Source organism: Pyrgilauda ruficollis, unplaced genomic scaffold (assembly GCF_017590135.1).
Source record: "Pyrgilauda ruficollis isolate IOZ18807 unplaced genomic scaffold, ASM1759013v1 scaffold209, whole genome shotgun sequence".
In the NCBI taxonomy this organism is placed as follows: Eukaryota; Metazoa; Chordata; class Aves; order Passeriformes; family Passeridae; genus Pyrgilauda; species Pyrgilauda ruficollis.
The window spans coordinates 50196-75074 of record NW_024520207.1 but is presented as its reverse complement, the minus strand read 5'-3'; the positions used below and the strand labels follow the sequence as shown (position 1 = coordinate 75074).

Genomic DNA, 24879 nt, shown 5'->3' with positions numbered 1-24879 from the left:
TTAGGTATGCTGTCTAATGTGGGTGATTTCTGTCCCCTCATTGTCACAGTCACAAAGAAACAGTACTACTAAAAACCCCTTATTTTACCAGGTACATACACACCTGGAGCACAATACAGACAAGTGCACACCTGGAAAGTATTGTGCCCTTAAATACATAAGGGTACTGAAGATGCTAAAAGGAAAACAAAAGGCATGCAATTTTATGCTAAACATTTAGTGACCAAGAGCCTCACACATGCCAGAACAGTATTCAATGCCCAAGACTACATGAATTTATTTTTCCCTGAACGTGGTACCTCCCTCTCCTCATGGCCTCTGCCCTCTCTGTAACCACAGGTGTGTGTTTGCCCAGCTCTGCTCTCACCTGGACTGTGAGGACGCCACCTCTCCCCATCCCTCCGTGACCCAGCCAGTCGCCAGCCTCCATCCTCATCTTCCCCATTCTGCTCCTCCCTGAAGATGCGCCAGTTCTCGCTCTCAGAGCGTATAAATTCGTGTTTCCTCCCTGCGGTCACTGTCCCACCTTCCTCAAAGTTTGGTCTCACTGCAAAGAAAACACAGGCCAGTGAATATGTGTCCTGTCTTCAGAAACACAGAAATACAAAAGGGTTGAAATCTTGCTCTCTTGGAGGCAAAAAATGCAGCACAAGTGGTTATAGGAACCTAGGAAAGGAACAGAAATTCAAGAAGGAAAAATGACATAGATTTAAGAAATCCAGGTGCCTATATACCTTGGCATGGAAAGACAAAAAAAAATCCAGAAGGAAGCAAAGCATATAAGTAATTAGAACATGGATAGGAAAGGCAAAGGAGGAAAAGGAAGTTCAAGAGATGTCGGGAAATGTAACAGAAAGAAGGCAAAAGTGTGCAGAGAAAAAGAATAAACTGCTTTATCATGAGGTGTCTCAAGCTAAATGGGAGCACAATGTAAACATTACATAAACCAAACACATTTCCTACCTCTGTGATAAAAAGAAGGTGAGATCTATTTATTTAATCCAACATACAGCAGTCTAACTATTAGGAAACACTGAAAATTTAAAGTAGCATTGGGGAATAAATGAGAAAAAACTTAGCAATGTTAACATCATGTTGTGAATCCATCTTCTGGAGAGCCAAGGTCAGTGCATGAAGGGCTAGAAGCAATTATGCCTGGCCTGAATGGTAAGTCTACTAGAAGTTTAGGAGACAGGATAGTCTTTTAGTTCCCAATGTATGTTATATTTAAAACAAAACAAAATCCTCAAGTACTTATGAAGAGCAACTGTGTCAGAAAAGAATGATACAAATATTTCTATGAAAAGACTCCACATTATACACCAAGATTTCCAAGTCATACACCAGTATGCCAAGGCTTAACACAGATGCTGCTTTCACTGCTGACTTGCCCTGACAAGACAGCCCATCACTGAAGTAAGTTTCTTCAGCTGTGTAGCACCACAATTGTCACAGAACCACAGTGATGTCATTTCTTCACTGGTACTATTACCCAGTGTTAACTTGAAATTGTGGTGTTATCTATAAAAAGAAAAGTTTTCAAGTACTAGAGGAAGGTATACTGAATCGTCCTTCTTAAGAGTCCTAAAACCTAAAAATGTAAGATGTTATTTGGTGAAGTCTGTTTAGTATGCCTGCTTTCTTAGACGGGAAAAACGAAAGAAAGTACGATCATGTACTAAGACTCCTGGGGTAGGAAGAGACATTTTTAACTTATTTGTTTAGGAAGCATAGGAGAATGAAAAAATTGCCTGATGCTAAGAAAACAATCAATGAAAAAGATGAGGAAATAAAGATCTGAAATTATGTGGCATATCAGACCTCTGTTTAGAACAGGAAAATTCTTCCTGCTAGAGATACTGCACTCTGGAGACAGGAAGCACACACTGGCTCCCTACTTTGCATGCACCTTGGGGAAAAACTGACATCCCTTCTCCACCATCTCAAAACACTGGAGGGAAAAAACATTTATCTTTCTCCAGCTCTAATTCTTCTGGAATACCTTTCCCTTATGTTGTTCCTATAAGAAGAGCTAAAGCACACTGGCTAATTTAAAGTCCAGCACCAGTACCTAATTTAAAGTTAAGCACCATACCAACAGGCAATGTCAGCTGTGAAGCCAAGTATAACCCAGTTACACCTTCACTTCACTAAAGGGGGCATCTGGCTGAAGATGACTTCTGGATTTGCTGGGCTTTGAGAAACAAAACAATCTGCAGACAGTGTATTTTGGGGAGTCTCTGGTAACACTCCAAATAAAACAAAATTGCTGGAGGCACTCAACTCCCTTCATTTGGTACATGTGATGCTGGCAACTTTTGATCTGGAGTGCATAAATCTTTGCAGATGAAGGTCAGCCACATTCTGTATTCCCGTGCTTCACAGAAAAGACAGGAAAGGAACAAGCCAGACAGAAACATCTAAGTCTGGGAATTTTTTTTTTTTTCTTTTTGTTTTAAATTTTCGGTATCTAAAAAATACAACGCAGACTACAGTAACAAAAAGTGCAGGGAAGCCTCTCACCATTGCTCCTTGGATGGGCTTCCCATAATAGAAAAGCAAAAGGCAAAGCTACAGAGCTGAGTCAGCTGGAAGTAAATCACAGACAGAGGTGCACAGAAGACAGCTGCAAACCAACAGACCAGGGGAGCCTAAGTCCCAGACAACAAGGAAAGTGCCTCATTCTTTCTGAATTTATTTTTAAAATGCTAGAAAGAGGAAGAGAGATGCAACTTTTTTTTCATTTTGCAGCACAAGACATTAAGTTTCTTCTTAAGAAAACAGTTACCAAAAGAAAAAAGTTATTTGAATCACTATTTTGAGACACGAGAAGTAATATTTTTACGGATTTATTTATTATTTTCATAAAGACTCACAGCTACTACTTGACACTTATTCAGTAACATTAATCTGAGAGATTTTAGACTCTACCAATTAAGGGGAAAAAAAGGGAACTTCCATTGTAGGTTCAGTTGATTCTGGAGACTGCTCTTTAACTCAGACAAGCTCTCAGCTCACAGGTCCTGTTCCACTCTCCCAAAAACATTTAGGAGAACGGGTCACTTAAAGAATATTGTGCAGTCTGCTTTGCCATTGTATATCCAGGTTTTAGCTCCACTGCACATCTACTCATGCTACAGGCAAACTCAGGTTCTGTTAGTCCTTAGGACAGCAGATTCTGCTCCGAAGAACTGAACTATCAAAGTCAGGTTTTGTATGCTGAATTTGCAGAAAATGGGGTTTGAAACACATCTCTGTAGAGGTTACAAAACATCAAATGCTGTTTGCCAAGATCAGACTCCAATGGGACCCTGCCGCTCTTCTGATTTTAAATTCTGTGGCATTACAAAAGTAGAAATGAAAAAAAATCAAATATAAGGGGTCAGTATTATATTTATCTGAGCATGGAATCACCTGTGGTTCCAAAACCTTTCCAAGCAGAGTAGCACTCCAGTGTCACATCAAAGACTGTGGAGATGCCACATTCAGTGGAATTAAGAGAAAAAATGCAGTGTCTCATGGCATACTTCCGTTTTCTAGAACATCACAGCAAGCATCAAAGAACAAGGTATGTGTCCAAACAGGTCCGGCATTAGATAATCCTGAAGATTAGACAGACCAGCCAAGAAACTGGTTCTTTACAAACACAAACCAGTCACAGGTTAAGGACCAGAAAAATCAAGCCACCCAAGTGACAGACTGACAAACTGAATACAGGAATATTCCTACAGATTACATCAAAATTTGTAACTTATAAAGTGGCAGCATATTCTTTGCAAACTGTTTCTAGATTTGAGAACAATCATTTCAGCTGAAATTACTTAGATCACAGAGTCAGGACTTGGCAATGTTTCAAGGATGAAAGAAACTAAAATGCAATCTATGGTTTTGCCTTGGACTAATTGACTGGACTTCCTGAAGAGAAGGAGCAGTAAAAGGGCACCTCTGTTCAGGCCTGTCACAAAGCCAGCAATGGTGTTTACAGAAAACTTCAGACAGAGCCGAGCAGTATCCAGCCAGAAAAGCTTACAGCTGTGCAACACTGATTTGAAGGGATCCTGACTGTGGAGAACAAGACTGGATTCGGGGATGCGGCCCCCTGGCAACACGTTTATGAAGAGGACTTACTAACAGAATGGCAAATAACTTCTGTTCTCCAGGCTGCCAGCCCACGTTTCCTACACCACCCTCGCTGTCTGGAAAGAACAAACAGGAAAGCAATGACTGACAGCACTGCAGTTTCTGCCCTTCAGAGGGGTAAGGACCAGGAGAGTCTATTAAGTACTTGGACTTGCTCTCTCCTCTCTGCTGCCTGCTACATAATTTCTCAAGAGGAAGATAAAAATAAAAACCTTTGCAGTCAGTGGTTTTAAAGGAACTGAAATAACTTTGCCTAAATGTGTAATTGCTTAGTTTATTTTACAGAAGAATAAAAGAAATGTCCTTAAGATGATCCTTCTAGAGAAAGACTACCTTCTCATTGGAACACCACAGGAACACAAATACCATAAAGCGACTCCCAGTGACAGATCAGAAGTTCTGAATTCCACTTCTAGCTTCAAATTTTCAATCTCTCTGCATAAAATCTCAATCTCAACAGCAGGTCTCAAAAACATACTATCAAATATAACCCCATATTTTTTCACAAAATTGGCCATTATCTACGGTCACCAGTGTGAGTGAGCCAATAGATTCAAATGAATTAACAAGAGTTCAATTCCATAACACACCTGAAATACACACACTGTACCTAATTTCACCTGCTATACAACTGTGTAAAGATTTCCAATTCATTCAGTTGAGTTAGATTAGAAAACCAGTGACCACACAGCAAATGATTTCTACAGTTCAGAAGATGGTTTCTAAGAAAATACTGTTTGCAACCATAATCCTACTTGTGACTAAGTGAGGCTGTCTGCAGTGGAGGGGAGGGTGAAGGGCGAGTCACACCATCCTACAGCCTTGTCACACTGGTGGGAGTCCCCTGGCACTACATTATTTGCCCTGGTTTTCAAAGTCACACTATGCCTATCAACTTTCAGTGCTGTGCCTGAACATGTATTAAAATGTTCCATTCTAATGAAGCAAAAAATTAATGTTTTGCAATTTAGGGTTGGGGGAAGGTTAAAGAAGAAAAAATAGGGAGGATTTTGTTTCCTAAGCAGGAAAGTCTACATTAATGATTTTCCCAGCAGGCCTTCAGGAGTTTTACTGCAAACAACCACAGCCTTTGTTTCTCAGATCCTCTTACATCTGACGTTCAGTCAAAGCCCTCACATCAGCAGCTCACCAAGGGATAAAAAAAAAAAGTGAACCAGGACTGTGTTCCAGAGCTGTCCTCAGAGCTGGTCCAGCAGGGAAGCACACTGACCACTCCACACAGCTGCTCACTCAGACATACCCTCAACAACTCCTCTCATTTCATGAGTGAAAGAGCAAACAGCTTAAGCAAAAGTGGTTTCATCTGCCACATGGAATCAGCAAGCCACCTAATCTGCCTTGTTTCATTCCTAGGCTTTAGCAAAATCCTGTGATTAATTCCATGTTTTCACAAAGGAGCAATGTGGAGATGGAAATGGCCAGGTCTACATCTTCTGAGCAGCATTAGGCTGCAATTCAGCAACACCATCCTGAGAGCACAGGCTGCACCATGAGCTGCATCCACCTTCCCAGACACATTCCAGAGCTTGGGACCCAACAGGAAAGGAAGAAGTGGAGCAGCAGTGGGACACAAGAGTCTCTCTCTTCACCCAAACGAACAGTAGTTCACACTGGTTAGAGACATGGTATCAGTGAACAGTGTGGGTTTTCAGCAGCAATATGGGAACTTTGCCACTCAGTTTTTCCAAGGGAATTTTGGCCTTTTGAACTTTCATGCAAAACTTTAGGTCCTACAAACCTAAAAAATTATCACGATTAAGGAGGTGAGGAGGAAGGCACCCTTTCTCCAAGTAAGTGTTTGAGGATTTCTCCTTGGCAGCTAAGAGTTTGTGTTGGGTAAAGAAATGCTCCTAACAAACCAGCATTCTTTTCCACATGATCAGAGCCAACCAGCCCCCCTGCAGGCAAAATGACCAATCAAATCAGCTTCAGAGGGAAACCAATCCCCCCAGCATATAAACACAGGAATGAGACATACAAACCCATTTTTAAAGGTTTTGGGGGTTTTTTTTAATCTTTACCAAACACTTGTGGGAAGTTTCTTGCTAGTGCTGGGACCAGTACACCAGACCAGAGCAGTCCCTCTCCTGGAGCCCAGGTTATCCCCTCCTCCTGCACAAAGACCCTCTGAAGACTGGTAAGTACACAAAACCATCATATTTTTCCCTCCTTTTTTTCTTATTGTACAATTTAAATTGTTCTGTCACTCTTTAATCAAAGAAATCAAAGTTCTTTTCAGGACAGAGAATTTTATTTCTAAGACTTGCTAAACTAAATATCACCTTAAACAAAATGGTTGCTGATTTTTCCCCCTCAAAAAGAAGAAAATGCTCTCTCAGGTGACCAGAGTCCTAAGAGCACATAGAGAAAATCCAAAGTCTTTATGCAGTATTTTTTCAGAAAGTTTTTGAGAAAAGTGTTCTGCAGAGAGGGAGCATTTGCAAGTTCCAGCTACAGCAGGTGGGTGTCATGAAATCGGCTAAGAATTATGAAAAAGACATCCTCACCTTGCTGTGCTCATAAGTCAGCACTCAGTTCCATCACAAATTAAAAGAAACAAGCTTCACATCTTCAAATTTGCTGTTACCATCTCCAATTATATCTCAGATAGTAACAGTTCTCAATCTATGCATTCATGCCTGTGCTTATGGACACAGAGTGAGCTGGCACTGCTGCCCAGGACGCCACATACACACATGGAGTGAGCTCCACTGTCCTGCAAAACTCAGCCATTCTAGGCAAGCCATGGGAAAGCCTGCATCACACAGGGCAGGACTGCTCTTCAAAAACAGCAAGTTCTACTAAAAAAAGGGTGGCAGCAAACTTCTATTACTGCAGCTTTACATCAAATAAAACCCTCCCTGGTAACTATCAATGTTACCAATATTTAATTCTGCATTTAAGTTTCTTTATAAGGATTTAATATATACTGGAATATTTTACAGCCTTTACTAAAACTTTGCTTAAATGTTGCTTTTCTGCTTCTCCAAAAGTGGCCAGACTAGTTGGTCCACTCAGGTGCTACTTCAAAATCAAGAATTAGTGTTCATATGGATCCTCAGAGTACTTATGTGAGAACACATTATATATAAAATGGAGCACTATTTAGCTTCCCCGAAATCAAGTATATAAGCAGCCTTGTTTTCTGTACTATAAAAGGAGACATACTCTCCTATTTTACCACCTCTTTCTTTAAAGTGCATTAGTAATAAACTGTCACAGAAAGTCAAAGTATGAGCTCTCACATACTATCCTTTACGGCACTCGCTTTGAAAAAACTAACTTGCGGCGAACAAATTCAAGTTCCCATTTTAACAAGAGCTACTTATAAATGTAACAAGTCCAGAAAGCTTATCTTAATTCTGCACACTGCTCAGAAGTAACACTTTTGTCACAAACTACTTCCATTCATCTCAATGAGGCATTAGCTACAAAACCAAAAGGACAAATATGTTTGCAATGTTAACTGTTCTACTCACAACAGAAGCATAAATTTTCAACCAATGCAGCTTCTCAAGCTGAATTACTTCCTACATTTCTAAGACTGTTCCCTAATGTAAGTTATATGATCCACTAATTTCATCCATACTGAAAAAACCTTCATTTCCTAATAATAATACCAGAGCATCTCCAAGAGTGGACATTCAGTCTAAAAAAAATACACAATAATCTAAAAATAAAACCACATAAAATAGCCATTTTATTTTAAAATATCATTTTATTTTAAGCCACATAAAATAGCACAAAAAATGCCTTTAAAAATCATAATCTTAATTTGTTCTTGTTGCAAAGCGCAGAGGCAGCAACACACCTGCACAATCCCAGCTCAGAGCAGACAAGGCTTAAATCTGAAGCTTGTACATGATCATGCAAAGCCAGGCCAAGCAAAGAAGGAATGTACACATCCCCACAGGGGCATGCCACCACACAGATTCCAGCAAATCTTGGAATGATGCTGCAGTTATAAGCAGTTTTTGCAGTCACTCCCAGAAAACAGCAAGTCCTCAAGACCACTTTCCTGCCAGAATGAAGCAGCACAGCATAAACTGTTTCTAATCCCTTCCAAGGTCAATTAGAACAGACTTTGCTAAGACTAGAAGCTGCGCAAGTAGGACAACACGGCAGAAGTCTCCCCTGAACACAATTCCTCACTCAGGCTCCTCAAAAGGTTGCGGATGCATTTGTGTATCAGGTTGACAACAGGCTGGAAGTGTCACTGTGAATGCCTTCACAACTGAGAAGGCAAATGGAAATGAAGACAATGCTGCCAATGAGTTTCCCTGCAATCCTACCGAAGTCCTAAGAAAAAGCTAAGCAAGAGGAAAGGAGAGGAAATCAATGTGGTGGCACGGAATAGGAATGCAATAAAGGTTGTTAAACACAAAGAAGAAGAGCTCAATTCAAAAAGGCACAGCATGTGAGAGCCACAGGCTCGATCATGAATTTCAGAAATGCAAGCAACATCCTAAAGCTGTTGGGCAAGGTTTTATCACACATAACTCATTAGCCAGCCAGGTCAGTTTAGAACCTGCCCCACTGCTAGATGGAATCTGTGATTTTTTAAAAAATTAGTACTCACCCTACCTTGATTTGTCTTAGAGGAGCACATTAAAGAAAGAAGCCAGGATGAGGGACAAGATGATAAAAAGACTGAAAACCAAAAAAAGCTAAGAACTGACTGACAGCGGTGTTGGTGATAATTTAGCTTTCAAGGGAAGGTGAACAGGAAGGATTACACACAGCAAATGTGTGAGAAGGGACTGGTCAGCATGCCAAAAGAGGTTCAGAAAAGCGATTTCTGACAGCTCCTGTCTTTCTAGTCAGGGGCTATCAGCTGCGAAATGGAGGTACAAGAAACACCCCAAAGCTTCATCAACAGTTGCCTAAGTCAGGAACCAGAAAAAGCAAAACCCACCAAATAACGTAGCATAAAGGGTGTTGAGAGAGATCCCTGGACAAACCTGGGTAAGAAACACTGCATGTATGTTATAGCAGAGACAAGTATTCTCCAACAAACACAGAATTTTTCTTCTCAAGTTGAAGTTGAATGTCTTTCCTAAAACATACACTGAAATAGGGATTAATAGGGGTCATCAAGGACCATGCCAGGCAGGGGATTCAATCAGGTGGTCCAAATTGTACTTCGTAACTTCATTAATTTATCACTAACAAGAAAAGAAGGTATTTGTATTTTTTTACTATGGGCTAGGAAAGGAGTAGACAGAAGACATTAACACTTTTTAAATACAAAGTCACATCTGCTCTTAAGCTGCCTCTGCTTTTGAGAATACAGAGGACTGATCCTCCAGCCTGGGTAAACTATTTCCCACCGGACAGTTACTCTTTTGCCTCTTACTTACACCCAACTGCACTGCTCTCAGTGTCTATTTGCAGTTTCTTATCTGTTTTTCTCACTTCAAGAAGCTAAGGCTTGTGGCTCTTATTCCATCAATAGCGCTTGAAAAAGGGGGTTTTGCAACTCATGCTTACACATTTCCAATGCTATCCCTGCCACTGATATAGAGAACCAACATTTTCAACAGTCTTAGACTAGAAAAATCAGACCACTGTACCAGTGCATAACCTGGTTAACCTCAGAAGGCAAATTCACCTGCTTGAGAGTCTCAAGGAGCAGAGACACAGGACTGTTCTGAAATGTGCTGCTGGGAGCTAATGTAGGTTCTCATTTTCCAAGTACCTTCAAAATCTGTCAGGAGTCAATCCTCCCCCATTGAAAAAATCCCAAAGAACCTGACTGATTTTCTTCAGAGTTTGAGACAACATTAAGTGATTAATCACCACCTTCAAAAGCTCCTTAAACAACAAATCCAAGATCCCACAATGCTGACAGCATTTGCTAAGTCTGTAGTGTTCAAACACACAGCCTTAGCACTCACGTGAAGATCTGAAGCACAGCCAAAACATATGTACCATCTTAAGAATGTTTTCCCTGTTTTCTTAATGTATGTAATGCCACAAAAAAGGCTTGTGTCACCAATCAGTCAGCATCAGAACCACTTCCACAACATCTATTTGTTCTGTAAACCCATACAGCTTACAGTCTACAAAGCAGATCCTGCCCTCAAACTACCACAAGAATTTACAGAAAACCACATGCTTTGGCTTTTGGTTGTGTTTTGTTGTTTTGGGTTTTTTGTTGGTTTGCTGGTTTGTTCTGAATGCATGATGCACTCAGAGGCATTTTGTTCTGTAAGTGTTCTCTATTCAAACAAGGAGTGTTTCTTGTGAGTACTGCTTACTCTGATAAACCAAGGCACTGTTCAGAGCTCATTTTCAACATGGTCCCCATCATCCTTTCCATCCAGAGATGCCCATTTTCCAGCTCCTTCAAGGCCCCCAGAAGGTCTCATCTAAATCTTAACACAAGGACTGTGCTCTACAGACAAGTCACTAATCATTGGATTACTGAAATACATGTAATTACATTCAGGTTACTGTACAGCAAAAGTGAGAACTGCCATTCAGGGAGCTATGCAGCAGACTGAAGAGCCAACTTAGTGAAGGTGGGGGGTCATGCTATAAACTGGATGGACTATAACCAAAATCCCCCAAGAAAAGTAGCCTGGTACCATACACCAGGAGAACCTCGCTAAGTCCACTGAAGTCTCTGACACAGGGAATGATTTCAAAATATTCCTACTGGGAGGTGTGAACTGGAAAATTGAAAACAAGGGGAAAACCACTAAATTCCACTCAGGCCATCATCTACTTTATCTCCCTCTGACTACAGCATGGATAGAAGTAATAACTGGATGGTTTTGAGAAAAGAAAAAAAAATTCGCTAAATAGTCACTGTGACGTCAATCTTCGTATCTCGGTAGGCATTTAACACAAGTAAAAGCACAAGAGAATCTTCTGCAGTTACTAAAATTTGGCTGGAGATTAAGCAAACAGTCATGTAAACTGCTGGTTTATGGGATCAAAGATAACAAGACAAATTTTCACCTATCATAAATTCATTCTGAATTTCAGGATCCTTACTTTTAATGCATTTCAAGAGAAAACTAAGATGGCACTGCTGGAAGGGAAAAACCCAATTCCTCTATGAAAAATGCAAGAAACTGAAACACCATCATTCAAAGAAAAGTCAAAATTGATAGGAAACTAAAACTGACTAAACACACCATATATAATTATCATTTGCAGAATTCACAGGTATTGCTTAATTCTCTTGTTCTACAAAAAAGCTTCCTCACAACCTTCTTTAAACAAGTTGAACACCTCATGAAGTCTCTATTTTGCACAAACCTGTACTTAATTTTAATCTGCCCCAGATGAACTTTAAACATACAGTATTTATAAAATGTATGGATTTGAGTGACCACTGTCTTTTCAAAACACATTCACCAGCTCTGGCAAATCCACAAGCTTTGAGGTTTAAAAACAAACAAAGGAGCCTAATATGCCAAATACCTACAGATATCCATTTTGCTTCCCATATCTGCAATTTTACCTTAATTCTCATATGCTTGCTGTCCTATTTTACTTGGTCACTAATAAAAATTGCACTGCTCAGGCAGACTAGACTGGAAATTATGTCACAGTGTATTTTCTGAATTGCTCTCTTGCCCTCTTTTTACCTGATCCTTACATAAACAGCCTCAGATTCCCAGAAGTAGCTCTGCCCTGAATACTCTAATTCTGTTTAACTGGACATGGTGGGTGCAGACAGGAGACAACTCTTGAGCTAGAAGAGTCAGAAAGGGCTAGCAGCTATAGTACAGCATTCCCCTAAAATGCATAAATATGTTACAGAAATAATATAATAATCATTCTTTCCTTATCACTATATTATTATTAATAGTATTCATAATAGCATCAGTAAATTATTATACTATGTTCTAAACTAAATCTGATATAATCAGCAAAACTCAATTTCTTTTCATACACAGTATGCCTAATCCCATCCCACTCACCCCTAAAGAATTAAAGCATGTGACTCCAATGTAAATTTAGGAAGGTAAAGTACGAAATTTATATTTAAACAGCTAAGCAGGGAGAATTTGAGAAGTAGTCAGATTTTTAAACCTAATCTTTTCTAGCAAAGTATTACCACAAACAGTGGTAAATTCCTCTCCAGGCTCCTGACTTAATCTTCTCTGGATTGCAATGTATAAGCCCTCCTTTGTTGGCTGCAGTATTTCTACCCCTGCTGATGTGTCAGAAGCTGTGAACATTAGGCAAAATACAAATACATGGCATTGTATCACTTTTTCTCCTTTCTCCTCCTTTCTAGAAGATGACGACAGATACAAGAGAGAGCAATAACACCAAATGCAGCGCTCCCCTCCTGACTCAGAGATACCTGAGGCTGGTGACCAAGGATGGACACAGCACGTTCCAGATGGCCGGTGCCCAAGGCAGAGGCGTGGCATACCTCCGAGACGTGTGGGGGATACTCATGGACATGCGCTGGAGGTGGATGATGCTCGTCTTCTCAGCTTCCTTTGTCATTCACTGGCTGGTGTTTGCAGTGCTCTGGTATCTGCTGGCTGAGATGAATGGGGACCTGGAGCTGGACCATGACGCTCCACCTGACAACCACACTATATGTGTCAAGTACATCACCAGTTTTACAGCTGCCTTCTCCTTCTCTCTGGAGACACAACTCACGATTGGCTACGGCACCATGTTCCCAAGTGGGGATTGTCCCAGTGCCATTGCACTGCTGGCAATCCAGATGGTCCTGGGGCTCATGCTAGAAGCCTTCCTCACAGGTAATCCTTCCTACTCCATCTTTACACACAACAGGCGTAACAACTGGATTTAAGAATAGAGCTAGAAATAAATACTGTTCACTTGGATATATGAAAGAACAATTAAGGTAGCAACTACAAGGATGACAAGATTTCAGCTATGTAGTACTAAAAGTTGAACACCTTTAATTTATAAAAGTCACATTAGGTGTTAACAATATCTGGACTTAAGAGTTTCACTATTAATTGGAAAATACTTGTGGTGGATCACTACATATAATTCTCTCTCTCAGCTATTACCATATCATTAAAATATTTAACGTCAATTTGTTTTGATTTTTAAGGTACACTTTCGTCTAGCTGAGCTATCTTTATTGATCTTTAACTCAGTGTTTATGTATTCCCCAGTACCCAATGTAACGAAAGTTTTTACAAGGTCACAGGTATTTTGAGGTATTTTAAGTTATTTAAAATATTCTTCATGTTTAAAGTAATTCAAAATACTTTGAAAATACACAGGCTAGTTTACTGTGTATTAGAAAGAGCTTCTACAGTATAACACAGCAAGATCAGTTCCTATTACCAATTACAGTAAGTCGGGACAAGCTAACAGCCTCCTTACAGATACAGTTAACTTCCAAATATGAATAAGTGAACATAATTTAGAAAAGTAAGTATTTTAGGAATGCTATACTTTTTTAAACAAAAGCAGGTTAGTATGATGCCAACCAAACAGTTTTCAAAGACAGTCTTTCCAGCCTCAGTCTGTTTCTGCTCCCTTTAAACCTGCAGGGAGCCAGCCCAGGCCCTGTGCTCACACTGAGTTTGCTCTTTCCCATGCCCCAGGTGCTTTCGTGGCCAAGATTGCACGCCCAAAGAACCGGGCACTCTCCATCCGCTTCTCGCGCTCTGCCGTGGTCACACACGGCGAGGGCAAGCCACAGCTCATGTTCCAGGTGGCCAACACTCGCTCCAGCCCTCTGACCAGTGTCCAGATCTCTGCTATACTGTACCAAGAACAAGAGAGTGGGCAGTTGCACCAAACTAGCATTGACTTTCACCTGGACAGTGTCACTGCAGACGAGTGTCCTTTTTTCATTTTCCCACTGACCTACTACCACTCCATCACTGCATCCAGCCCGCTGGCTGCTCTCCTTCAAAGAGAAGCTCCTCACCACTTTGAGCTGGTTGTTTTCCTGTCAGCTGTGCAGGAGGGCACAGGAGAAACGTGTCAGAGGAGGACATCCTACCTCCCCTCAGAGATCCTGGTGTACCACCGCTTTGCCTCCCTGCTGGCCCGCAATGCCAAAGGCGAATACCAGACTAAGATGGAGAATTTTGACAAGACTATTCCTGAGCTCCCAGCTGCACCTGACTCAAGGAGTCCAAAAAGGACTGACAAGGAGATCCGCATCAATGGACAGCATATTGACAGCTTTCAGCTCTCTGAGACTGGCCTCACAGAGTAGAGATAACAGACCTTGAACTTTGTGCTTTTTTAATTATTATTACATTAAACTTGCGGGTTCCGTTTAAAAACTTACTTCCTTGCCTGCCCTGCCATCTTCTAGCGATCTCTCTCTTGTAGTCCCATCCTTCTGATTACAACATGATATACAGAGTGAAGAGAATGTGTGTGCCAACTGAGGAGAGGCTGTATTAACCACCCAGGATGAAGTCAGGTGCCTGAATCACAATACTAATTCTTGGGAAATTAGAAGAGCTATCTGCTGAATTCACCAGACTATGATTAAAGCCACACTGACCCTGAAAGAAGAGATCTTCAAAACTCCCAAAGCTGACCGAAGTCATAATTAACCAGCTTGTGACAAAATGGACAACAAAACAAAAGCAGAAAACAATACGGGGTCATCCAGTGAATACATGAGTTCTGGTATAAGTAACTGTTCATCCAAAAGCCTAGCTTTGCCATTCTAACTCTGGGAATACAGACTTACATCATGTTTCAGACGGCTGAAAGTCCTGCCAATCTCTCATGGCAGTGAACAGCACACCGGCTGTGCTTATTAAGCAAAATTGTAAATCCTAAGTGCAGTTCTTCATTCTGCCAAATAACAGAGCATCTTGCTCTCAGACAGGTCTATGAAGACACTACCAAAAAATCTGTGTGTATATGACAAATACTGCAATGGAAATTTTTTCTTATTTGAAAACACTGAATAAATTATTCAGCAGTGGAAAAAAAAAAGACTATTTTTAATGAATGAATGTAGGGGTTTTTTTAAAGGCCCATACAAGCCACATGTTTTCACCTTTGCGCTACTTGTTTCAATTATCTGACCCAGAAGGAAACACTATATATATATGAGAAGTAGAACTGCATCCATTGATATTTTATGCTTTCTAACATCAATCTTTGCCTGTACACAGAGCACAAAAAATATTTAGAGACACTTGAATCAATTTTGAAATAAAAAATTAAAACAAACTATACACGAGACTTCTGTATTTAAGTGCCTCATAAACCTACTGCAAATTAAGACACCACTCTGAAGCTCCTAAATAATTTAAGATGCTAAGGGAAAAACACAATGATGGAGAACTATTTCCAAGCTCTCAACAAAAGCAGTGCCTATTAGGTGTTCATACCTGAACACTCAAGTAGAATTAAAATAAAGCTACCTTTCAAAGGTAAAAGATTTTTCCGAGAAACCCAGATGGCACAAATAGCAACTTCCATTGACAACAGTATAAGACATTACCAAATTTACTTCCTCTTAATGTCAACCAAGTGGTCAGCAGCAGGAAAAATGGTCTCAAGCTATCTGATGAGATAGCTTAAACTGAATTCTTCTCATGTCACAAAGCTGCTGACTGAAGTGTGTTCGTAACACAAAGGGGTCAGCAAAAAGCTACTTAGGTTTACGGTCTGGGGAGTCACCCCACAGAAGCATTCCACAAACAGTCATGGAATGAGGCAGAAGGGCCACATTTTTGTTCTAACTGAGCTCTCATTCCAAAATAATTCAAGTGCTGCCTTCCCCCACTGCAGACCTCAGAGAGATTAGATTTATCACACACACTCCCAAAATCTTTTCCAAACTTAATTCTATGGACAAACATTCATGACTATTGTGGAGCTTGGAGAGCAGCACACTACCAAGTTACACTGCCTTCATCCCTCTTCATCACCCTTTTTTTAGTTATTGACTCATACACAGTTTAAAGAACCCTTTTCCACCCTTGTGTCAACACCAATAATTTTTAATTATTCCTTGCAATTTTTCCACATTCTCTATTAATTTAAGACATTGATAACAGGCCTACAAATTAAAAACCAGTGCAAGAGCAGTAAAACAGACTCCCATGTGAAGGCTGAAATAGGGCAGCATTCTGTGTGAGGTACTGAATATTGTTTCACAACATTCTGGGTGAGGCATTGTTACTCCCATATATCAAATGGGTCTATAATCTCATGATTTAGAGCCAAAGGTATACAAAGCTATTTCTAATTTCAATTCACATCTAATCAAAGATGGGCTGTTTTTTTTTATTTCTACATGACTCAATACTTTGAAGTTGTCCTGGTTTTAAAATATTCCCTTTTTACAGATTTGGTTTAAAAGGAAGTACAACAGCAAGTATAAAGAAAAAAAAATGTTGTTAGTATATGCTAAATGCAATCGTCAAATACTACTTTTTGGAATGTAAAACTGAATGATACTGCAGAGGAAAATTAGACAAAGAACTGTGCAGTTACTTCAGAACAACAGCAATAAATACATTAATATTGCTTTTACAGTTCCAGAGAACTGGTGAATCACGGATGTCTGAAAGTACTGGAAATATGCCACGGCCCAAATTGGAGTAGAAACCTAGGAAAACTGCTGATGGGCTCTGATGCACCAACACAGCACTCCACGCTTTAGTACAGCAAGAGCAAACCGGTGATGAACCTTCTGTGAATGCAACTCCTGCCAGCAAGACATGGCAGGAGAACAAGCCAGGCAGAGTGAGGGAAAGCATGATTCAAAGAAATTCAACATCCTTTCTATAGCCACTTGAACACACCTTTTATATTCAAGTCTTCTGAACATAACCAAAACCCACACATAAAACAGAACTCAACCAGGTTCCACAACTACTAACAGATTTGTTTAAACTACGTAACAATTATTCACTACCAGTTTGTAACTGCTGGTAACTAATCAAATCCCTTCAGCTACGAAGCTGGTATTAGTCAGGAGGCTGCACAGAAAATTAAGCAGCTTTTGTGAAGAGACAGGCATGCTCAAGAAAGCAACTTGCTCATTTTCTTTGCTAATGGCCTCAGCCTTCCAAATACAATCTGGGTACTAAGTGACGTCTGTCAGAACTGTGACAATCTGCAACAAACTTGCAAATACTTTGTGCATCTTCAATCTGCATGTTGAAACCAGGAACAGTCACTGTTTATGCTGAGAATCAGTCAAATGTGACCTCACAAACTGCTGTGAGCACTGAAAAAGCAATCATTAATTTTTTAAGAACAGCATACTGATCATATCTGAGAAATAAGTATTTGTTAAATTTCTATTACTTTTTTAATCTCTTGATTTTTAATTGAGAGATCTTGCATTGTCCTCCATTACAAATACCCAGAAGTGATTAAATAATTGCTTTCTTAATAATTCTCTAATGGGATCATCCAGAACAAAGAACATTAAAAAGTTGGCAACGCAGTAAATTATGTAATCTGAATCCAGAGCTCTATGAAACAACAAGAAAAAACTGAAACGTGGTAAAATTGCGGAATAAAATCTCAACCAATGAGTTTAACCAAGGTAACAGAAACCAGTATAGGCATCTGCTAAAGCATGTGAACCTGCATGTCAATTCCTTTCCTTTCTGCTTCCACAGCTTTGTGTGGATACTAGTGCTTGCTTTTAACCTGGGACTTCTTTTGGCACATTTCTACCCTCTCTCACACTCAAAACCTTTTGTCATTGGAAAGCCATTGCTTAACAATAACTACTTATAATTAACCAAGGCTTGAGTCAGAACAGACCAACATTTTCTGTCAATATTTCTATGCTCTCCACCTTATTTCTCTTTGGAAGTAAAAGGGACAGAAATGGTCTTCCCACTTACTGCAACATTTACCTCTAACATAGCAATACTGTTAAAACAATATTTTTATAATAAAACTTCATAAAGATTGAAGGTATTTTTCCTCTCATGCTGACTAGCAGAGAAATACAAGAGACTCAAGAAGAGCAATTAGGTACTCAAAAAGTTTCATAATTTGAGAATAAGCACATCATCTCTCGCAATGAACTTCTAACAAATTGCACCAGGGACACCATCCTCCCTAGGGAACACTTCTTGGAAGATGCATTCAACAGAGCCCTCATCACTAGCAGTTGCTACAAACACAAAATGCTCTACACTAGCTGCAGATTAACCTCTGGCAGACATCAACTTCTGTAAGGACATTTTGCACACTGTAAATTCTCCTCAATTTCAACTGAGAAATGTATCTGATCCTATACCAATACGCAATATTTTTATCCTTCTTTATCAGAAACATGGTCCATTCTATATCCTGGAACCAGAATTGTTATATTTCTAATCATAACAAGAAGGTAAATAAATAAAACTATATCAACTGTAGTAGATACTACTTCTACATCTGTTTTTCTTTTGTAAAAAATGCAGTCCTGAAATCTCAGTAGTACTTACTTTCCCCCGTTTTAATTTTTTCCTTAAAAATTTCTGAATATATAGATACACGGAAACTCCAGAGTTTCACTGCTGACATTTAAAAGTGGCCAATCTCTGACCAATATCACATTATTTTCTCTAAGTATCCTCTTTTTAAAGGAGACAATAAGGAAAACAACACACCTTAATTTTGTGTTGACATTCAACTTAACAAGCAGAAAAATAAAAGCACTCTTTAGAAGGTGTGAACAATTCCTATATGGAGAGAGGACTGGAAGGGCTTTGAAAGCAAATTCCTATGGCATGTGTCACCATGGTAATCTGGAAAATTCTAAATATGGCAATTTATGCTACTCTTACTACAAAAATACCAACAGCTATGCAGGGATTAAAATACATTCCCGTGAACTTCTAATTACAATTGGATATCTTTGGGTTTGTCTTTAAATTCAACCTGCAATTATCTCTTCTAATCTCTGCTTTCTCAGCATATTACCAAGGAGTGTATGTAGCCAAGACTCCTTTAGCAAAGCCAAAGATTCCTTGGGTCCTAAACAGAGAAGACACATTGTCAGTAAGCTCTTGCTAGTACAAAACCTCTCAGCAGGCACAGCTGTGCTCCATGCACATGGAAACATGCCATGGAGAAAGAACAGGTGTACCAGAGAACAAGCAACACACGAGCCCGCACAGCAACAGGCACTGCAGTTACCAGATAGCCAGAGCTGCCCTGACGTCCCACCACCCTTAGAATGTCTCTTTCATCTCCAAGATGACAAACCCATTCCAACTCAAGTTCAGCTGGATGTTCAGACGTACTGGGCCACAATTAAGGATCCAGCATTCTGCCAGAACATAGCCAGTGTGAAGCATTTCAGAAACAGAACAGGGGAGGAACAAGAGACAGAAGAGCACATAACCAGACTGAACAGGAGGTTCAGATGATGACTTAACTGATTTGATCAACAGTAAATCCATCAGCATGGGAACCTCAGGACACTGCTGGGATCTCTCTCACACTAGCAAGCATTAAAAAAAAATTAAAGGTCAAATGGTCAAGAAGTCCTGGGTACCAAAACAATGGAATGTTTAAAGCTGTACTGAAAAAAGGCGTATTACCACAGCACGCCTGTTCATCAGCAAGGGCTTCTTTCACAGAGGTACAGGAACTTAGTTCCAGATGTAAACATCACAACTTAATAAAATAAACAGAACCTAATTACTCCACATGCCTCTTATCTACCACACTTAAATGTCCAACAGTGAGAACAACACAAAGTAAGAGAAACAACACTTTGAGAACACACTTAGCAACCTGGCACAGTATCATGAATCTTGCATCAACAGTATACTTGAACCAGTAAGAAAGGCTGATACATGTACAAATCCCTTCCCCCAAACACACCCTGCTCCTCCCTCCCATCTTCTGCCCACACAGGAACAAAACCATACCTGGATCTTTTCGCCCTGGTTTTTCAAAGCGTCTGTCTCCCCTAGAAAGGCAGAATAGAAGTTTCAAATAAGGTTTTGGAACTACTCCAAAAACTCATTTTAGGGATAGGTATTGCTGGTTTTCTTTACTTGGTGGGAACTTTTTTAAAATCGGAACTTGATGGACATTACCTTTAAAGTGACATTACCAAGTGACAACTGAAATTTTCAGGAACACCAATACACACACAGCCCTTGGGTACTGGGTATGTTTTCAAACATGCCCCTAAGTACTGTGAACAATGTCAAGACTAAAACTGAAGAAAATCCTTGGCACCAGCACTTCGATTGCAACTGTCGTAATTTATGTTCTCTTAAAGTAGTTAGCTCCTTCTTCCCAGGAACTCAGCAGAAAAAAAATCTTTGCAAGAAATGGTCTTTTACTTTCTCCTGAGCCTCAAGAAACATTACTGTGTTTGAAGCCATCTTAGAAATTCAGACATTTAACTCACAGATATAACTAATTACCTTTCCTAAAGTGTTTTTATGAAGTCAAAAGGTACAAATGGAAGCTGAACAGATGTGTGTAAAAACTTAAAGGGCTAGAGTTCTGTTACCTTTCCTCCCAACTCTGTGATCTGTGCATTTCCCTGCCCCCTCCTCGCCCAAATCCACCCTCCACTTCATCAAAACTTCTTTGGTAGAAACCGCTTTCTCCTCGGCCTCTGCCTGAAAAGACAAAAAACACAAGTGTTTGTAATAAATAATAATAATAGAAGTTGAAAGAATCACGTAGGTTTCCTTTTCCTGGTGTCTCTGAGAACTAATCTTGCCATCTTAAGCCCCAGTGAAATTATCTGGGACAAAAGGAAAAAGGAACAACGACTGAAGAAAGATTCTTATCAAGAAGTGCAAGACCAGACAGAACAGGTAAACAATTCTGAAATAAATACGATGCAGAAAAACACCAATACTTACCCAAGAGAAATCACCAAGTAAGTATGCATTGTTCACACAACATCTACATTACACATGTGTGCTTCACACACAAAAATCAGATTACTTTTAACAGCAAACTCCAGTATAATGGCACTGCACTGTGGATGTACTCCTAATTACTGCTGTCAAGGGTCATAAAGGACAAGGAAGCTATTACATTCTAGCGACTGCCAGCAAAAATCTCCCCCGGGATCAGTGGCAAGAAAAGAAGGATCACAGGATGGCTACAGGCAGGTCAGAATGAAGAAGGACATTAGCTATAGCTTAAAAATTATCTTACTGACCTTTTTCAGTAAATGGTTCTCTATAAGCAGCTACCAAGTACCAAGCCTCAAGCCAAAAACTTACAGACATATCCTCAAGCAAAGCATCTCAAAGCACATCTTCAGGGCTTGGAAAGGCATGGGGTGTTTGGGTAAAAGAAAACAAGCCCTACGCAACAGGAAAACAACACCCACATAGATCCCCAGCCCTTCAAAACAACTTCCAGCACTGGTTAGGTTAATGGATGGGGTGAAGTTTCCAGATCTACAAAAGACAAACACAGCTTCACACAGTGCTCCAGCAGAAGAAATGGCTGGTTTCTGATCAGCTAATTTACCATTTCAAGATCTCATGGAAAGAAGATGAACAAGGGGAACGTCTATCAGCTCGTTGTCAGGATAATGCCTTGCCTACATACACATGCAGGCTCTACAGTCAAGTTTAAAAACTAAAAAGCAGCTGGTAAAACAGGAATTCTTGGCTGGGTAAATACCTACATCTATGATAAACATCTATCTTTTCATATTTCTCTCTTCCTGGCTTCAAGGAAAAAAACATCTCAAATTATGAGGTGCAAACCTGGCCAGGGGTCTGCAGGAGTAAGACAGAATGACCAAATGAAACAGGAAACAAACACTTTCAGAATGGACTGCAGTTCTTGCAGTCTTCTGAAGAAAGTAGTAATAAAAAGCCTCTACATTTAAAATCTTAAGACACCTGGATATATCAAGGAATCATACCATGTTTCAGTATCTTATGACCAGAGACATTTGAAATAATCAAGACAGTTGCAACAGTTTATCTACTATTCTATACCAGATCTCTTAGAAGGTGTGGTAAGTAAAAAGGGCAGAAAGTTGCTTTTCAGGCAGAGAAAAAGAAAAGTGATCCATAGTCGGGGGTCTTCAAATACACAACTGCTTTTGTATCAGGCAGAACAGGTTGCAGGGTGTATAAGGAACAATTTTAACATTCCCTGTAGACAAAACTATCCTGTTCTACCACCAGCAAAGCTGATCAGTGACAGATCTCCCAGAATCACAGAGATGTAGTCATCCTTACCGCAGAGTTTCAAGGATGCCTAAGCTCAGATGAAGACTCGACAAACTCAGAAAACATAAACAGAATCCATTAACAGAGGTCACATCTGGCTCAGGAAATATGCTGAACTGCAAACATCTAGCAGCTGAGCCTCTTCACCTTTGTGTTTTTCTCAGTCCTTATTCTCTTGCCAAGACGCCTTCTTTTAGCTGCTACTAGACTATGGTCACCTTGGAGCTGAGCAAGCCCATGCCATATTCAGCATAGCTGTTTTTACACAAACTCAGGGAGAGGCAGAGGAGCTGACTGAGCACTCAAGGTAAGAGAGGAGAAATTAGCATCAGACCTATGAGAGTTATTAGAAACACCTTCACTATGGTAAGTCTGATACAACAAGGCTGACTATAGCCACACATATAAAACAAGTTGCTAAGGCAAGAAACAGGAAGAGGTGATACAACATCAAAAACAGCATGATGTTTATCCAGTTAAAGCATTACGGGTCCCCTAAAATCCCAGAAAAGGACTCAAAATTTTTATACTTCACAAATAAAAGCCAGGAAAGTCTCAGCAGCTCACCCAATAGCAATCTTTGCCTAATTTCTTCACTACAGCAAAGCTGACTTCCTTTCTCTCACAAGAGATAATAAAGCAAAAGCAGTTCATGGAGTCAGAACAAAGGCACTGACTCATCTCCTGTCTCTGATGCAGCAGAGGTGGGAAGTTACATACACTTTCCCAACAAAAACAAAGCAGGCTTGTACAGTGGGCAGCAGCAGCAGAGCAGTGCTCCTCTTGCAGGGTGAGCAATGGTGAGTGCAGGCTGCACGCTGTGAGCAGCCACACACCACCAGAGCCAGAGCGTGGGTGGTATAGGACATTTCACCAGCAAATAAAACAACTGTCCTGTACAAGAGCAAGAATCAGTTGTTTCACCAGCAGCATGGGTGATGGCTGTTTAAAAGTATGTGAAATCACAGCCTGAGAAACCTCCCCCACTCACCACCCCTGTATGGTGTATCAGTATTTCAGCTGTGCTCAGCCAACAAAATGGTCTGAATTAAAAGATAACCTTGCAAAATGTCCAAACAATTGATCTTAGGCATTCAAGTTAAGGCTGCCTGTGGGGTCACAGTACTCAGCTGCTACCTGCAGCTATACCACGTAATACTGGTATAACTGGAGGGCTACTGAAGCCACATTTGCCCTGGCTGCATTGCCACCCCATCCAGGTGTGGAACAACATGTTCCACAGTTGGAACAACAGTTCCATCCAACAGTGCCAAGCAGAAGCACATGTGCAGCCCCAGCAGACACCAAGCAGACCACAGTGTGGGAAGCATCAAACAGATCCTACCAAGCTACAGAAGAAAAGAAGCCAGTCAAGGGAAACTGTGGTGTGCAAAGTCAGTCATTCAGCAAGTACTATGTGGGTGGGTCTGACCTGAAAGTGCACAATAAGGCACAGTTAATGCTGGTCACAGAATGCCTGAGAAATGCCTGCAGAGAGGATAAAACTGCACATGTAAGCACATCACCTGACCTTCTGCTTCTGCACTCCTTGGCTTATTTTAAACAGAATGCCACTTCTGAAAAAAAAATACCTGGCACACAAGCAGCAGACTAAGTGCATATGTTGCACAAAGTACTGAATGCAGAGTCAATGTATGTCAATAAACCCTTCCATTAATAACACAGTGGAGCAAATGTGTGATTTGTATTTTAGTAATTTCCCAAAAACCTCAGGATGAGGACATCAATCCATCGGACATTGCAATCATAACAGCTAAGTCTCTAACCTGAAAAACAGACAAGTCGGAATTTAAGTAAAAATATAAGACACAAGCAGGAGGGTAAGAAGCAGCACAAACTGTCATTCTAATTATCATTACAAAAAAACCTAAAGCCTTACAGAATACAAGAAACAAATTCTTGAAATTACAGCATAACTGGAGTTTAGGATCTACAATCACAGTCATAATACTGTTTGGGAAAAACAGAATAACTGCAGTTCAACTACTTCTGTTTAGATATGCAAACATTACACTTTCACACCATTGACACACTTTTCAACAGCAGAAAAAACAGATTACAAAGGCCATAGAGGGTGGGTGGGGAAAGAGCTCTAATAGCAAGCAAAGGACCCTTCAAAACAGCCTTAACCAAAAGGGAGAACAGCTACAAAACAAAGTGTCTGTAAGCTTACAGCCCATTCCAGGGACTATTTAAATCTCTCCTCATCTGAGGCTCTTATTCATGAATGTTGACATTCCAGTCCTGCCAGCACAAAGCACAGGGCTTAACTGCACACCACAGGGAGCTACCAGGAAAACAAGTCAATTAGAAATGAGTCACGTGCGAGTACTTGGTTTCTTCAGAGACAACTTCTTTAAAAAAAAACATGAATCAACACACCAAAAATCAAAGCAACTTCCACATAGTAACCACATTCTCATCATCACAACATAAGAATTTTCAGTAAAAGTTGGGGTGACCACCCAACTGAGTGTTATCTTGCAGTTTTAAATACTGGTGAATCCCATTTAGAGTTCTACCCATACTACTCCTTCACCAGCATTACTTTCCCTTGCCAATCCAGCAC

At 40.2% G+C, this 24879-nt stretch overlaps 2 protein-coding genes across 9 annotated transcripts in view; one reads left to right on the top strand and one right to left on the bottom strand.

The window, feature by feature from the left end:
• Positions 1-24879, bottom strand: part of GIGYF2 (GRB10 interacting GYF protein 2) — a 75674-nt gene that overhangs the window by 26118 nt on the left and 24677 nt on the right. For 7 of the 8 annotated variants that reach the window (XM_041467535.1, XM_041467534.1, XM_041467536.1 and 4 more), the window contains 3 exons: positions 20591-20702; positions 19995-20035; positions 368-547 (listed from right to left, as the gene is read on the bottom strand). In XM_041467535.1, the coding sequence (XP_041323469.1) occupies positions 368-547; positions 19995-20035; positions 20591-20702 (333 nt within the window). The remainder of the gene's footprint in view (positions 1-367; positions 548-19994; positions 20036-20590; positions 20703-24879) is intronic. The other variant, XM_041467539.1, reaches the window with a different exon arrangement.
• On the top strand, positions 6129-14347 carry KCNJ13 (potassium inwardly rectifying channel subfamily J member 13). Its single transcript, XM_041467542.1, is given in 4 exon segments — positions 6129-6171; positions 6174-6298; positions 12419-12899; positions 13725-14347. Coding segments are annotated over 4 exon segments (1272 nt in total).